The sequence below is a fragment of the Ahaetulla prasina genome, chromosome 1, assembly GCF_028640845.1.
Source record: "Ahaetulla prasina isolate Xishuangbanna chromosome 1, ASM2864084v1, whole genome shotgun sequence".
NCBI classification, from domain to species: Eukaryota; Metazoa; Chordata; class Lepidosauria; order Squamata; family Colubridae; genus Ahaetulla; species Ahaetulla prasina.
Genome location: NC_080539.1, coordinates 371,810,943 through 371,825,654, shown reverse-complemented (window position 1 = coordinate 371,825,654; position 14,712 = coordinate 371,810,943). Strand labels below are relative to the sequence as shown.

General features: G+C 45.1%; 1 protein-coding gene across 2 annotated transcripts in view; it reads left to right on the top strand.

Moving 5' to 3' along the window:
- The window catches only part of KDM4B (lysine demethylase 4B), a 299,919-nt gene that overhangs the window by 126,483 nt on the left and 158,724 nt on the right, over positions 1–14,712 (top strand). For both annotated transcript variants that reach the window (XM_058163587.1, XM_058163588.1), the window contains exon 8: positions 2,393–2,496. In XM_058163587.1, coding sequence (XP_058019570.1) covers positions 2,393–2,496 — 104 coding nt within the window. The remainder of the gene's footprint in view (positions 1–2,392; positions 2,497–14,712) is intronic.

The following is a 14,712-nucleotide window of genomic DNA, read 5'->3' as shown; positions in this document are numbered from 1 at the left end:
GAGGGGAATGGAAGGATTTTATATTCCTTGCAGACAGCCGGTCATTTGCATCCTTTGAGAGAGTCGTGAAAGTTTTAGAAAGCACCTTCTGGGGCCACCATGACCTGGATGACTGAGAATCTCCATAACCCAGGAGTCTTCAGCCTTGGCAACTTTAAGACTTGTGGACTTCCAACTTCCTCAGCTGGCTGAGGAACTCTGGGAGTTGAAGTCCACAAGTCTTAAAGTTACCAAGGCTGAAGACTCCTGTCATAGACAACCACTGCAGTTGTTAAGTCAGTAACCTGGTCATTAAATGACTCTGGCTTCCCCATTGACTTTACTTGTCAGAAGGTCACAAAAGGGGATCATGTGACCCCGAGGGGACATGGCGACCGTCCTAAATAAACTACCTGCGCTCTTTTCCAAAGGGAAAGAATTGTTTTTGATGCTGAAGAACCAGAGGAAGCTTCTGTTTTACCAGCATCTGTGAGAATGGACAGGTTGTGTGGAGGGGAGAGAAAATACGCACTCTCTGCTTGTTACTTTATTAGTATAAAACTAGAGCAGCTGGTCTTTGAGAAGGTCTTTGCAGTCAATAAAGAAGGACTTTTTTATTAGTCCTGGATGCTGAAGGCTGTAAATGTAAAGTCCAGTCTCTTTATATATAACAACAGAGTTGGAAGGGACCTTGGAGGCCTTCTAGTCCAACCCCCTCCTTAGGCAGGAAACCCTACACCATCTCAGTCAGATGGTTATCCAACATTTTCTTAAAAATTTCCAGTGTTGGAGCATTCACAGCTTCTGGAGGCAAGTCGTTCCACTTATTAATTGCTCTAACTGTCAGGAAATTTCTCCTTAGTTCTAGGTTGCTTCTCTCCTTGATTAGTTTCCACCCATTGCTTCTTGTCCTGCCCTCAGGTGCTTTGGAGAATAGCTTGACTCCCTCTTCTTTGGGGCAGCCCCTGAGATATTGGAACACTGCTATCATGTCCCCCCTAGTCCTTCTTTTCATTAAACTAGACATACCCAGTTCCTGCAACCGTTCTCTCTCTCTCTCTCTCTCTCTCTCCCTCTCCCTCTCCCTCCCTCTCCCTCTCTCTCTGCTTCTCCCTTTCCCTTTTTCTTTCTCCGTCCATCTCTCCCCCTCTCCCTTCCGCTCTCTGTCCCAGCCTCCTTTTCCCTCTCGCCCCCTCCTTCTCCCTTTCTCTCTCTCTCCCTCCCTCTCTCTGTCCTCTTCCCTCTTTCCTTCTCCCCAACCATCTCTCTTCATCTCTCTCCCTCCCTCCCTCTCTCTCTTTCACATTTATGCACACACTTGACAAGATGCTTAATCTCTGCTTGGTTGTGAACATTGAGAAAATCTACACGAATACAGGAAGCCAACTAGCCAACTAGTTGTTTTTTTTTAAATGGATTGTCGCCTCTTCTTTGATAACCTAATCTTCCTGACAAAGAAGCAAAGAAGGTTATGATTCTCCCACTTTCCATCTCTTTATACTTTGTGAGAAGCTGCGTGTTCACATCATGGGTTGTTTCTGTAGATGTGGCCAAGGGTGGACTAGTCTGTCTCCAACAGGTTTTCCTCTCCTTGGCGATACCCCAAGCAGAGATATTGTCGTGTCCCACTCCTCCGCTGACGGCCGGGTCAGGGAAATCCGAAGCAGGCTTGCCTCTGCAGCTCTGCCCAAAGTCCTAGCAAAGTCCTCAGAGCAGGCAGGAGACCAGAAAGTGACTTCAGCAAGATATGTTTAGACTTTGCCTGACTCAGAGAATGCCAGAAAGCAGGTCCTTTATATAGGCCATGGGGTGTGGCTCCATGACTCAGCACTTATCCAGGCCTGCCCCTCCCTTCCTTCTGTCGCCGCCGCCTATCAATTCTTCTGAAGCGAGGGTCACTCCAGTCTGCAGCTGTTGGTAATTGACCTCCCTCAGGCTCACATGCTGTGGAGGAGGGGGAGGGGTCTAGTTGCTCCGTTTGCCTGGGCATGGAGCCAGAGCTGGGGGCTGGAGGTACTTCTTCCTCCTCAGCCTGTCTGGGCATGGAGCCAGGGCTGGGGCCGGGAGGTGCCCCCTCCTCCTCAGCCTGTCTGGGCATGGAGCCAGGGCTGGGGCCGGGAGGCATACTAGGACATTCCTCAGCGTTCGGAAGCAGATAAGAAGACCCCGGCTGCGGTGAGAACGGGCAAGACACAACAGATATGCTTGTCTGGTTTTGAAGCGTGCAAGGCCCTGTCTGACCTAGGAACCTCTTTGTGATGCACCTTTCACAACTTGTGCGTGTTAGAAAAATGTGTTCCTTGCATATCCGATAACTTTCAGATTATTTGCAACCTTATTTTTGTTGGATTGCAGGTATTTCTTGAGACCAGGTGATACTTAACTGTTGTTTCCCCCCCCCCTCTTTTTGTAGGATTTTTTCCTGGGAGTTCTCAGGGATGCGATGCCTTCCTGCGACACAAGATGACCCTCATTTCACCATCCATCTTGAAGAAATACAGCATCCCTTTTGACCGGGTAGGTACCCAGACTGTTTGCAGGAAACCTTCTGCCGAGCCTTCAAACATTGCCAGGAAAGAAAAAGAGACGGAAGCCTCTGGGACGCTGGGCTCAGACTGCAATAGAAACAGGGACCACTACAGTAGTCCTCGACTTACGTCCAGATAGGGAACGGAATTCATTTGCTGTTATCTGGTTTAGTTGTTAAGCGAGACATTGTGTGATTGCACCTGGTTTTACAACCTTACCACAGTCGTTAAGTAAATTACTTGGTTATTAACCGAATCACGTGGTTTCCCCCATTGACTGTTTGATGGAAGCTGACTGGAAGGTTACAAATGATGATCGCATGATTCCAGAACGCTGGAAGTTGAAGTCCACAAGTCTTTAAAAGTTGCCAAGGTGGGACAGCTGTGGTTTAAATCAGGGGTCCCAAAACTGGGGGCCACAGCTTATTTGCAACCGGGCCGTGTGAGCATTGCGGGTGCTCGCGGCCCCCTCTTGTGGGCTCTCAGGGGCTTTACTCACGCAAATATCGGGGCGCTCACACCTCACTCGCGTGAGCAACAGGTAATCCGCACATGCGCACACACATCCACCTGCCCCTCCCACAAAACCATCCCTTCTTTCTCTCCCCCCTCCCACCCAGTACGGGCTGCCAACCCAGAAAGGTTGGGGAACTCGGCTTTAAATAATGGTGACGTGGTTAGAGTGCAGTATTGCAGGCTAACTCTGCCCACTGCCAGCAGTTTGATCCTGACCAGCTTAAGGTTGACGCAGCCTTCCACCCAGGGGTGAAATGTAAAATTTGTTACTACCCGTTCTGTGGGCGTGGCTTGGTGGAGTGGTGTAATGTGACTGGGTGGGCGTAGCCAACTTTTTTTTTTTTTACTTTTAAAAACATTTTTTCTACAACCTCTTTGGCCGAAGAGGTTGTAAAAAAATGCTTTTAAAGGGTTCTGATGATCCCAGCTGAGCCGCGCGATCATCAGAGGCTTTTTTTTTTTTACTATTAAAAGCATTTTTTTGGCTGAAGAAAAAATGCTTTTAAAAGTAAAAAAACCCAAAAACCTCTGATGATCGCGCGGCTCAGCTGGGGGGGGGGAGGAGGCAGGGATTTTTGCTACCAGTTCTCCGAACCACCCGCCGCCATCGTTACTGGATCAGGCGACCCCGGTCCAAACCGGGAGCATTTCACTTGCTTCCATCCTTCTGAGGTGGGTAAAACGAGGACCCAGATTGTTGGGGGCAAAAGGCTGACTTTGTAAACCACTTAAGAGAGGGCTATAAAGCACCGTGAAGCAGTATATAAGAGTTAGAGTTATATAAGAGATGCCTATTGCTATCTGTCTCCCCTCACCCTCATTTCATTGAGAACTAAGTTTCAAGCTTTGGCAACGAGACATAAATGTGCTGCTAAATATAATTGTATCTCCAGGTACACATTTCTACATCTTGACTTTGTTATTGTAAACCAAACCTTATGCTTGGGAGGGCAAAAAACCCCCACAACCTATTTATGTAAAAGCACATCCTGCACCAAGAGTTTTCGAACCTAGGGGCTCGCTCAACTACCTGGATAATAAAACTTCCCATCCCAATTTTGCAAATATGCAAATGGCGGCTTGGTTCAACATCAAACCTCCAGCTGGGTGAGCAGATGGAATGTGGGAAAACTCTGGTTCAGGGAGGCTCAGCGCAGGCTGTTCGTACAGGTGGCTCGGGAAGAGATCCGGCATCTGAATTAAACCGTTATGATTTGATTTTTCCCCCCCTGCATAACTTAATCTGGTCACCCTGGTTTCTGGTTTCACCTTTCCATCCATGGGTTAATTGTCAGTGTCGGAGGAACATATTTACATGGAAGAATAAGGCGAAAAGGGCAGAGGAGGGAGACGAAGCCCACGTGCTAAAACGCAGCACTTTTTATTGTTAAAAAAAAAAGACTATTCAGAGCTCGGTGTTGAAATGAGGGGTCCTTGGTGCTCTGAGTTTGGTGGTTTTCCTGCAGATGTTTCATTACCCAACTAGGTAACGTCATCAGTGGTAGGAGACAGTGGGATTTGCAGCGAGGAGGAATGTGGGGTTCTAGGTGCTGTCTCTGAGCTTGGTTGTTTTCTTGGAGGTGTTTCGTGACCCATCTAGGTAACATCATCAGTACTAGAAGGGAGTGGAATTTAGTCGTCGTTTACATACTAGTGGTTGCCCTGTCAATGTTGTGGCAAGCTTTCTTGATGGTTCCTTGAGTAGGCTGCTTTTACTATTTACTATTGTTTGTCTGAGTTGGTAGTTCCTTGATTGGAGTATTGTTTACTGCTTGGTTGTTCGTCTAATATTATCTTGGTATTAATCTTGGCTTATCTGGGTGCTGATTGCCGGCAGAGAGGTGTTTGGGTTATTTTGTTTTCCCTTTGCCTTTTTGAGCGTCTCTTTTGAATGGTGTGTAGATATTGTTTATCTCTGCGTGTCTGTTGATGGCTGATTTATCTGAGTAATTCTCTAGAATTTTTAAGACACGGCTTGGTCTGAGATGTTGACTCTTTCCCAGTTATGGCGAAGTCTATCCACATGTTGTGCAATTAAGCTACTTCGATTGTGTTTTCTGACTGCTAAGTTGGCATTCAGGGATGCCCTCTACTAATCTTCTGCCTGCTTGTCCTACATTGAGACGGTTACATAGTGACTCCGGTTTTTTCTTCCGGGGCTGCGAGATCTTTTGGTTGACTTAATACGTTTGGGAGGGCTTGACTTGCGTTGCTTCTTGGTTAGCTTTTCATCAATGTGAAGGGCTTTTGAGGGGCTTTTGCCCCAATGCTGAGGTTTTCAAGAATTTACATTGTGGGTCAGATATTTGGCAGGGAAAGGCAAGCAACATGAGCTTGTGTGTCATCCATTGGGGGGATTTCATTGCCCAGTCACTAGGAATCTGTTTCATCTTTGGGTCTGATGTAACATTGCTCACTTCATTTTTTTTTATTATTATTTGAAAAGTTTTACAAAAAGAAACACATTTTTCTCCCCCCCCTCCCCCCTCCCTCCCCCCTCCCTCAAAACCCCCCCTCTCCCCCAGACTTCCCAGAGCAAACACAAGGTATAATTCAAAAAACTAACATTCATACATTAAATTTTTAAAGTCTAACACAATTATAATCCTTCTCTTTTGCGTATCCTGACTTCCTCCTTTAAAGTCAAAAATTACGTCCTTCATTCAAAGGCAGTCTGATATCTCTTAGTCTGATATCTATTTTGAATATAGTCAATCCATTTCTTCCATGCGTTTAAATATTTTTCTTGAGTATTGTCTTTCAAAAAGGCTGAGATTTTGGCCGTCTCCGCCAAATTAGAAACTTTCAATATCCATTCTTCTATTGTAGGTAGTTCTTTTTTCTTCCAGCACTCCTCACTTCATTTTTGTGATTAAGATTTGCACCCAGTCAAATTTGCACCCAGTCTTCGTTTCCGCTGCCCTAGAAGGAGGGAAAAAAGCTATTGGATGAGATCCTGCCAAGGTATCTTACTACCTGGATTTGAAGTCCATCCCCCCACTGCCCCCCCCCCCGGTCACACGATGTGGGTGCTCGGCAACAGGCCGCCATTTACAGCTATTCGCGGCACCCTGCAGTCACGTGACTGCAATTTATAATGTTTATAATACAATATTTATAATGATGTTTGTTGTTTTTTTTTGCTGGAAACGGGCATTTATTTCCTTTTTTGGCAACCCCCCCCCCGGCCGCCGCCATTGCAAACAATGGATTCGCAATTAACGGCCGTGGCATTTACTTAGCTACCGTGTCCACTTAACGATCTTCACAAAAGTGTCACGAAATAGGATCGGTCACATGATGAACTTTTTAACCACCAACATGACTTACAGTTCTAATTCCGGGCTCAATCATTATTATTATTATTATTATTTATTGAATTTCTAGACCGCCCTTCTCCCGAAGGACTCAGGGCGGTGTACAGCCAGGCTAAAAAACATACACAATATACAATTTAAAAACTAAATTAAGAAACTTATTACACAATTGGTCGAGAAATTAAAATATTTAAAATCTAAAAACCCCAATTTAAAACATAAATAGAATTTAAAATTTAAAAACTAAACAGTTTAAAAAGTTTAAGCTAGCCCCGCGCGAATAAACAAATAAGTTTTCAATTCGCGGCGAATCATGATTGTACATCAAGCACGAACTGTAATGCTGAGGACGTAATGAAGATTTCGTTTTAAAAAAATCCTCTTTGGGACTGATTATCCAGAGCGCCCCTACTGGATGGTGCCTTTTCTCTGGTTGAACACTCTGTACTGTATATTATGCGCCAGCAGCTGCCAGAGAAATCAAGTTGCCGATTGGGTTGTTTGCTTGTCCTTTTCAAGGAGGCTGCCCTTTGAGCAAACGCCTCTTCAGAGGGGTTTACAAAATAGCATTTCAAAACAGCATTTACATCAACCGAATGTAAAATACAATTGAAATAGCTAGCAACAATGAGGTTTTAACAACTGAAAATGGCTGCTTCATTTTACCAAAGGTGTAAATGTAATAGGGACCGTGTAGAGTAAATAAAATTATACAGACATAAGTGACTTCCAGTAAACTGGAATGTAGTCCCATAATAGCACTTAGCCTCATATATTGTTTTATAGTGCTTTACTGCCCATTCTAAGCAGTTTACAGAGTCAGCCTCTGGCCCCCAATAATCTGGGTCCTCATTTCACCCACCTCGGAAGGATGGAAGGCTGAGCCTCATTAGATTTGAACTGCCAAATTGCAGGCAGCCGCCAGTTAGCAGAAGTAGCCTGCAGTGCTGCACTCTAACCACTGTGCCACCGTGGCTCGTAATAAGATAATAAGAAAGCCACTTTGGTCTAGTGGTGGTCTAGAAACCAGGAGATGATCAGCTGTAGTGCTGTGTTAGGCATCAAAGCCAGCTGGGTGACTTTGGGCCAATCACCGGGAGACAGTGAGTTCTAGTCCCACCTTAGACATGAAAACCAGCTGGGTGATTTGGAGCCAATCACCAGGAGACGGTGAGTTCTAGTCCCACCTTAGACATGAAAGCCAGCTGGGTGATTTGGAGCCAATCACTGGGAGACAGTGAGTTCTAGTCCCGCCTCAGCCATGAAAGCCAGCTGGGTGACTGGGCCAATCACCGGGAGACAGTGAGTTCTAGTCCCACCTTAGACATGAAAGCCAGCTGGGTGATTTGAAGCCAATCACCAGGAGACTAGGCACAAAAGCCAGCTGGATGACTTTGGCCCAGTCACCAGGAAACTATGAGTTCTAGCCCCGCCTTAGCCACGAAAGCCAGCTGGGTGACTTTGGGCCAATTACCAGGAGACATTGAGTTCTAATCCCACCTTAGACGTGAAAGCCGGCTGGGTGACTTTGGGCCAATCACCAGGAGACAGTGAGTTCTAGTCCCGCTTCAGCCATGAAAGCCAGCTGGGTGACTTTGGGCCAATCACCAGGAGACATTGAGTTCTAGTCCCACCTTAGACATGAAAGCCGGCTGGGTGACTTTGGGCCAGTCACCAGGAGACAGTGAGTTCTAGTCCTGCCTTAGGGACGAAATAATAATAATAATAATAATAATAATAATAATAATAATAATAATAATAATAATAATAATAATAATAATAATAATAATAATAATATTTTAATTTTTATACCGCCCTTCTCCCGAAGGACTCAGGGCGGTGCACAACCAGATAAAATCAACAATCAATAGATACAATATAAATAAAAACAGTACTTAAAAACTTATTAAATTTGGCCCCTGAATTAAAATACATAAACCATAAAACTCATTTAAAATTACAAATATTAAAACTAATTCTATGCCAGTCCTCCGCGGAAGAAGAAAGGTGATTTTAGTCCAGCCCCCCTCCCTTAGTCCAACTCATCTCATAGCATTGTTGTGGGGAAAATAGGAGGAAAGGCTCCCATTTATGTATGTTTGATACTTTGAATTATTTTAAAAAAATAATAAAGCAGGATATATATAAATAAGTTACCCAAGCCTACAAAATACCAAATATTCCTTCTTTTTTTTGTAACATTCCTTCCTTTCTGGGGGAAAGCCCTCCAGAGGGAAGGCTCCGTGGTGTTTCTCAATTGAAGGCAGCCCTTACGTTTGCGTAAGGCCCATCCTGCCCAGCCGGTGGGCTCCGTAGTCCAAAGCATCTGGACAGCAGCAACTGGTACCCCGGCCAGGATCTGCCCGCCATGATGGGGGGGAAAAATAAGGAGGGATCTGATCGTGACGCCTTGATAGATTTATGTGATTTTCCTCATCTCGTCTGGAGCCATATAGTTTAATATAAAAACCTTACGTTGACCTGATAGCAAATCAACGGCTAATGCAGTGCTGTCAGCAGCTGCCTTATTTAAAAGTAGACTGGAAGATGAAGGACACAGAATGGCTGTTTCTTTTTTAAAAAAAAACAAAACAGCCAGAAATCATTCTGTCTCCATATTAAAGCTGCCAGGGAGGAAAAACCCTTTTAGTCCCCGATGCTCTAAGCATTTCTGAATGGTTTTCTCATCTGCCTAATTCCCCCTTTGTCTTCCTTGCCTCCTTTCAGCCTGTCCTTCCACTCTCCTTAAAATACCAAAAACATATTGGTATGGTGGTGAGCTGCATTGCTGTTGTTTGGCTTCGTGGTCGTGGTTGTGCTACATCTTCATAGTGGGTGTCAGTCTGCTGCATGTATGGATTGGAGGGGTTTGAAATGGCTGATGTTGCAGCTGCGGAACAAGAACTCAGTCAAAACCAACTTCTTCCCTGGTCCAACACCTTAAAGCCACAGGACACGATATTGACTTTAAAAAGACCAGAACTATCGCCAAAACTGAACACTTTAACAACAGAATAATCAGAGAAGCCATCGAGATAGAAAAACGCCCACACAGCATGAACAAACGAGATGACACCTCCCGCCTACCAGCCATTTGGAAACCCACCCTTATTGACAAACGAGTCCCTAACACGAGGAATGACACCAGACCCACATTCACGAGGTCCACACAGGATGTCACCACCACACATCCACCCAGAAAGCAGACCAAAACCCACACTGATCATGAAGCACGACCAAGGATCAGAAGCCAGACCACAGCTGCAACATCAGCCATTTCAAACCCCTCCAATCCATACATGCAGCAGTTTGACACCCACTATGAAGATGTACCACGACCACGACCACGAAGCCAAACAACAGCAATGCAGCTCACCAGCTCAAATCCCCCTGCAACTCAGACTAATCTGAGCACAACCAAGCCCCCACCCAAACAGGACACACCCCCATCCAATCAGAGCACAGCCAAGCTCCCACCCAATCAGTTCAAACCCCCACTAGCAGTTAAAAAGGGAGCTGCAATCACACATTGCTCCCAGAAGCACAAAGCTGAAGCCTGAAGATGACGAATGAGACTTCGTCGAAACGTCGCCAAGACACTTCCAATTTTACACGGGAGAAAACCCGAATAACCAAAGTCCTACATACAAACACCCGTGAAAACCTCAGAATATATATGTGTGTGTGTGTGTGTGTTTTGTGTCCTCTGTGTAACTTGCATTAAGCAATATTGAAAGGAGGACCCTTCGCAGCAGGGAAGAATATGAAAATAAGATGCCTTTGACTCGCCCGCAGACCAGAGAAGGAGGCTCAGTTTTTCTCCGTTAGGGATTTTCGGGAGGGCTGCCTTTTTTTTCCCTGACACTGGATTTGTTACAGTAAGTCAGTTTTGGTCAGCTGCAACATTGGGTAGAATGTGAGGAAAATCAGGCAAAAAATAAAAAAAAAGGTCTCTTTTTTTGACCCCGTCACAGAATTCACTTGAAAATCAAACGTGGAGAAGCCGGCTTAGAAGGTTGGTAAATCTCGACCCTTTTCGGTGGAGGGGAAATGGGACGTTAATTTATTGTTTACTAAGAAAATTTATATGGCCGCCCAACTCGGTCATGAAGACTCGGAAGGTTTACAGAAACCAAACCCAGCTACAAACCCCAATAAGCCCCCTGATGACAACACAGGTGGTCCTCAACTGACAACCCCAATCGAACCCAGAATTTCTGTTGCTAAGCGAGACAGTTGCCAAGTGAATTCTGCCCCATTTCACCACCTTTCTTGTCACCGTCGTTAAGTGAATCACAGCAATTCTTAAGTGAGTCTGGCTTCTTCTCCATGGACTTTGCTTGCCGGACGGTCGTCAAAAGTAGACCAGAGGAATGCTGTCGATATAATTTACTTGGACTTCAGTAAAGCATTTGATAAAGTAGACCATAACCTACTACTAGATAAAGTAGAAAAATGTGGGTTAGACAGCACCACCACCAGATGGATCTGTAACTGGCTGACCAACCGCACTCAACGTGTAGTCCTCAACGGAACTACATCCACATGGAGGGAAGTATGCAGTGGAGTACCCCAAGGCTCTGTTTTAGGCCCAGTACTCTTCAACATCTTCATCAATGACTTGGACGAGGGGATAGATGGGGAACTCATCAAATTTGCAGATGACACCAAGCTGGCAGGAATAGCCAACACTCCAGAAGATAGGCTCAAGATACAGAAAGATCTTGACAGACTTGAACATTGGGCGCTATCTAACAAAATGAAATTCAACAGTGAAAAAAGTAAGGTTCTACATTTAGGCCAAAAAAACAAAATGCACCAGTACCGTATATGTGGTACCTTGCTCAATAGTAGTACCTGTGAGAGGGATCTTGGAGTCCTAGTGGATAACCATTTAGATATGAGCCAGCCGTGTGCAGCAGCTGCTAAAAAAGCCAACACAGTTCTGGGCTGCATAAACAGAGGGATAGAATCAAGATCACGTGAAGTGTTAATGCCACTTTATAATGCCTTGGTAAGGCCACACTTGGAATATTGCATCCAGTTTTGGTCGCCACGATGTAAAAAAGATGTTGAGACTCTAGAAAGAGTGCAGAGAAGAGCAACAAAGATGATTAGGGGACTGGAGGCTAAAACATATGAAGAACGGTTGCAGGAACTGGGTATGTCTAGTTTAATAAAAAGAAGGACTAGGGGAGACATGATAGCTGTGTTCCAATATCTCAGGGGCTGCCACAAAGAAGAGGGAGTCGGGCTGTTCTCCAAAGCACCTGAGGGTAGAACAAGAAGCAATGGGTGGAAACTGGTCAAAGAAAGAAGCAACCTAGAACTAAGGAGAAATTTCCTGACAGTTAGAACAATTAATCAGTGGAACGACTTGCCTTCAGAAGTTGTGAATGCTCCAACACTGGAAATTTTTAAGAAAATGTTGGATAACCATCTGACTGAGATGGTGTAGGGTTTCCTGCCTGGGCAGGGGGTTGGACTAGAAGGCCTCCAAGGTCCCTTCCAACTCTGTTGTTATGTTATCTTATGTTATGTTATGTTAAAAGTGATCACATGACTCCCAGGAACATTGCAACCATCCTAAATATGAGCCAATTGCCACGCATCCGAATTTGCATCACGTGACCATGAGGATGCGGCAACAGTCGTGTGAAACATGGCCATGGGTCATTTTTTTCTCCAGTGTCATCGTAACTTGGAACAGTCGCTCAATGAAGTGTTGTAAGTCAAGGACTATCTGTAGTCAAACAATCACTGGATGGCCTGCGTATCACCCTGGGGTCCCTAGGCTCATTGGCAAAACCACATCTTCAGGTCCTTTCAAGTGTCAAGGTGGGGTCACTCATCTCTTGCAGGGTTGGTGTTCCCTGCAGAGAGAGAGCCACCACAAAGAAGGCCAATCTTCTTGGTGCTGCCAGGTGGATCTCCTTAAGACAGGGGACTCATATTTTATTTCCAATCTTATCTCCATAGGGATGATGTTCCATGGGGAGGGAGCCACCACAGAGAAGGCTCTTGGTGCTGCCAGGTGGACCACCTTAAGATAGGGGACCCATAATAGCTAGTTCCCAATCTTATCTTCTGTTGTGGCCCGCCAGCGGAGCTGGGAGCAGATTCGGAGAGTGAGGAGGTTGGGGAGGAACATGGGCCAGTCCTGGAGTCTGGGGAAGGCTCTGATGAGGGCTCTGCGTCGGAGGCAGAGAGGGCGCCAGGGCCGGATGCTAGTTCTATCAGCTGCCTTAGTAGTCAGGCATCAGTGAGGCAGACAAACAGCTGGAGCCTGTTCCCAGTGTGGGCATGCACAGAGTTGCCAGACAAAGGGAACAGCTAAGGAACAAGGGTCGACTCAGGAGTAAAGCCACAGGTGGATGGTGAATGGCCCCTCCCAGAGGGAATAAAGAGGAGAGAAAGGGGAGGGGAATTTGCAGGAGACAATTACTTTATCTAATTAGTTCCGTGACTCTCAAGTTTTGAAGATATCGGCCTGGCAGCTCCCCAAGCCAGATAAGGTCTTGTGACTGTAAATTCTCCCTTGAAAGACTTTGCTGGATGTGAATGAGAAGAATTCACAGTTACTTAATAAAAAGGGATTTTTGTCGGGACAAGGAGTCTGCTTTGTGGTTTGGGGAAAGCCTAGGTCAGAACATCTCCATAGGGTTGATGTTCTATGGGGAGGGAGCCACCATGGAGAAGGCCCTTTCTTTTGGCCCTACCAGGTGGACCTCCTTAAGACAGGAGACCCATAACATCCCTTGCCTCTCCACTCTAGTGGGTCAGGTAGGTGTAACCGTGAAAAGACGGTCCTTCAAATCACCTGACCCCAAGCCACGTAGGGCTTTAAAGGTGACAACCATCACCCTTGAGCTGAACCTGAAAGCAAATTGTCAGTGCAGTTCTCACAAGAGATGTGACACGGGTGCAAATCTAGACATGCACAGATCTATGCAGGCTATCACATTTTATGAACCGACGGAAGATTCCCCTTAGTGGAATCTTGCCTCGTTTATAAAAAAATACTCAGGAGCTTTGACCTTAGGAAGCTAAATTGAAGCAGGAACCAGTTTTAGGGTCACCTTTCAATCAGAGAAGAGTAAGGCTCTGCCCCATTTTTTTAATCTATCCTCGCAAAATACCATCCGGAAAAATCCGTTTCTGGCAAGCTTCAAACAGGACGAATACCCGGGCATTTATAAATCTGTTGAAGAGTATTTACTTCTCCAAAAAACCCGGATCAATAGTCCAGCTTTTTTCATAATTAAAAATGTGTATTTCTGTAATCGCCTATCGATTTCTCCATTTAGCCTGCAAAGGCTTTGCAGAAGTCAGTAAATTTGGGGGCTTTCCTTGCAAGGAGCAGCGGGCCTTGGCTTTAGTTATTGCTGGTCTCCCCATCGGCTGGAGCGTTTGTCTACTTTATTTATCGGTGGGACATTGTTGGCATGAGTGGCTTTAGAATTGATCCGTTCCGGGACTTGAGATGAAGGTAACCATTGGTGTGATTGTCTTGACAGTGGTGTGACCCAGGGGTGGCCAACCTTGGTCACTTTAAGACTTGTGGGACTTCAACTCCCAGAATTCCCCAGGAAATCCTGGGAATAGAAGTCCCCAAATCTTAAAGGAGCCAAGGTTGGATACCCCTGTTCTAATACATAGCCAGTTTTGCGTCATTCAGCGAATTTTTTTTTTTAATTAGAAAAGTTTTTACCAAAAAAAAAAGCTTTCCCCCCCCCACTTTCCCCCTCTGCCCCCTCCCCTCCTTCAAACCCCCGACTTCCCGAAACAAACACAAGGTATAGTTTAAAAACAAAACAAACATATGCTAAAAAATTTCCCTCCCAACTCAGTTATACTCCTGCAATTCTCATCAAATCCTAACCTCCCCCATAGCAAACAGAAATAATACATCCTAATCATTCAAAGGCAGTCTGATATCTCTTAATCTGATATCTGTTTTGGATATAGTCAATCCATTTTTTCCATTCATTTAAGTATCTTTCTTGTGTGTTGTCTTTCAAAAAGGCTGAGATTTTTGCCATCTCAGCCAAATTAGCAACTTTCAATATCCATTCGTCTATTGTAGGTAATCCTTTTTTCTTCCAATACTGTAGCAAACTTTGTTTTCTCACACAACTGCTGCTACTTTTTGGTCTGCACACATCTGGAAATTTATATATTTCATTTCCCCATCTTTGGCGAACACCCTCCAATGATATATTCATCTGCTGGATTTAGCTTTTCATCATTGCAAAGATTACTCTTTGATACTGTAATTTTCAGATCAGTTGGCCGCCTTTCATCATAAAGTCCTATGTTTCTATAAAATCATTCAGGTTGTCATCCAACAAACAGCATTGTCAGGATCCAAG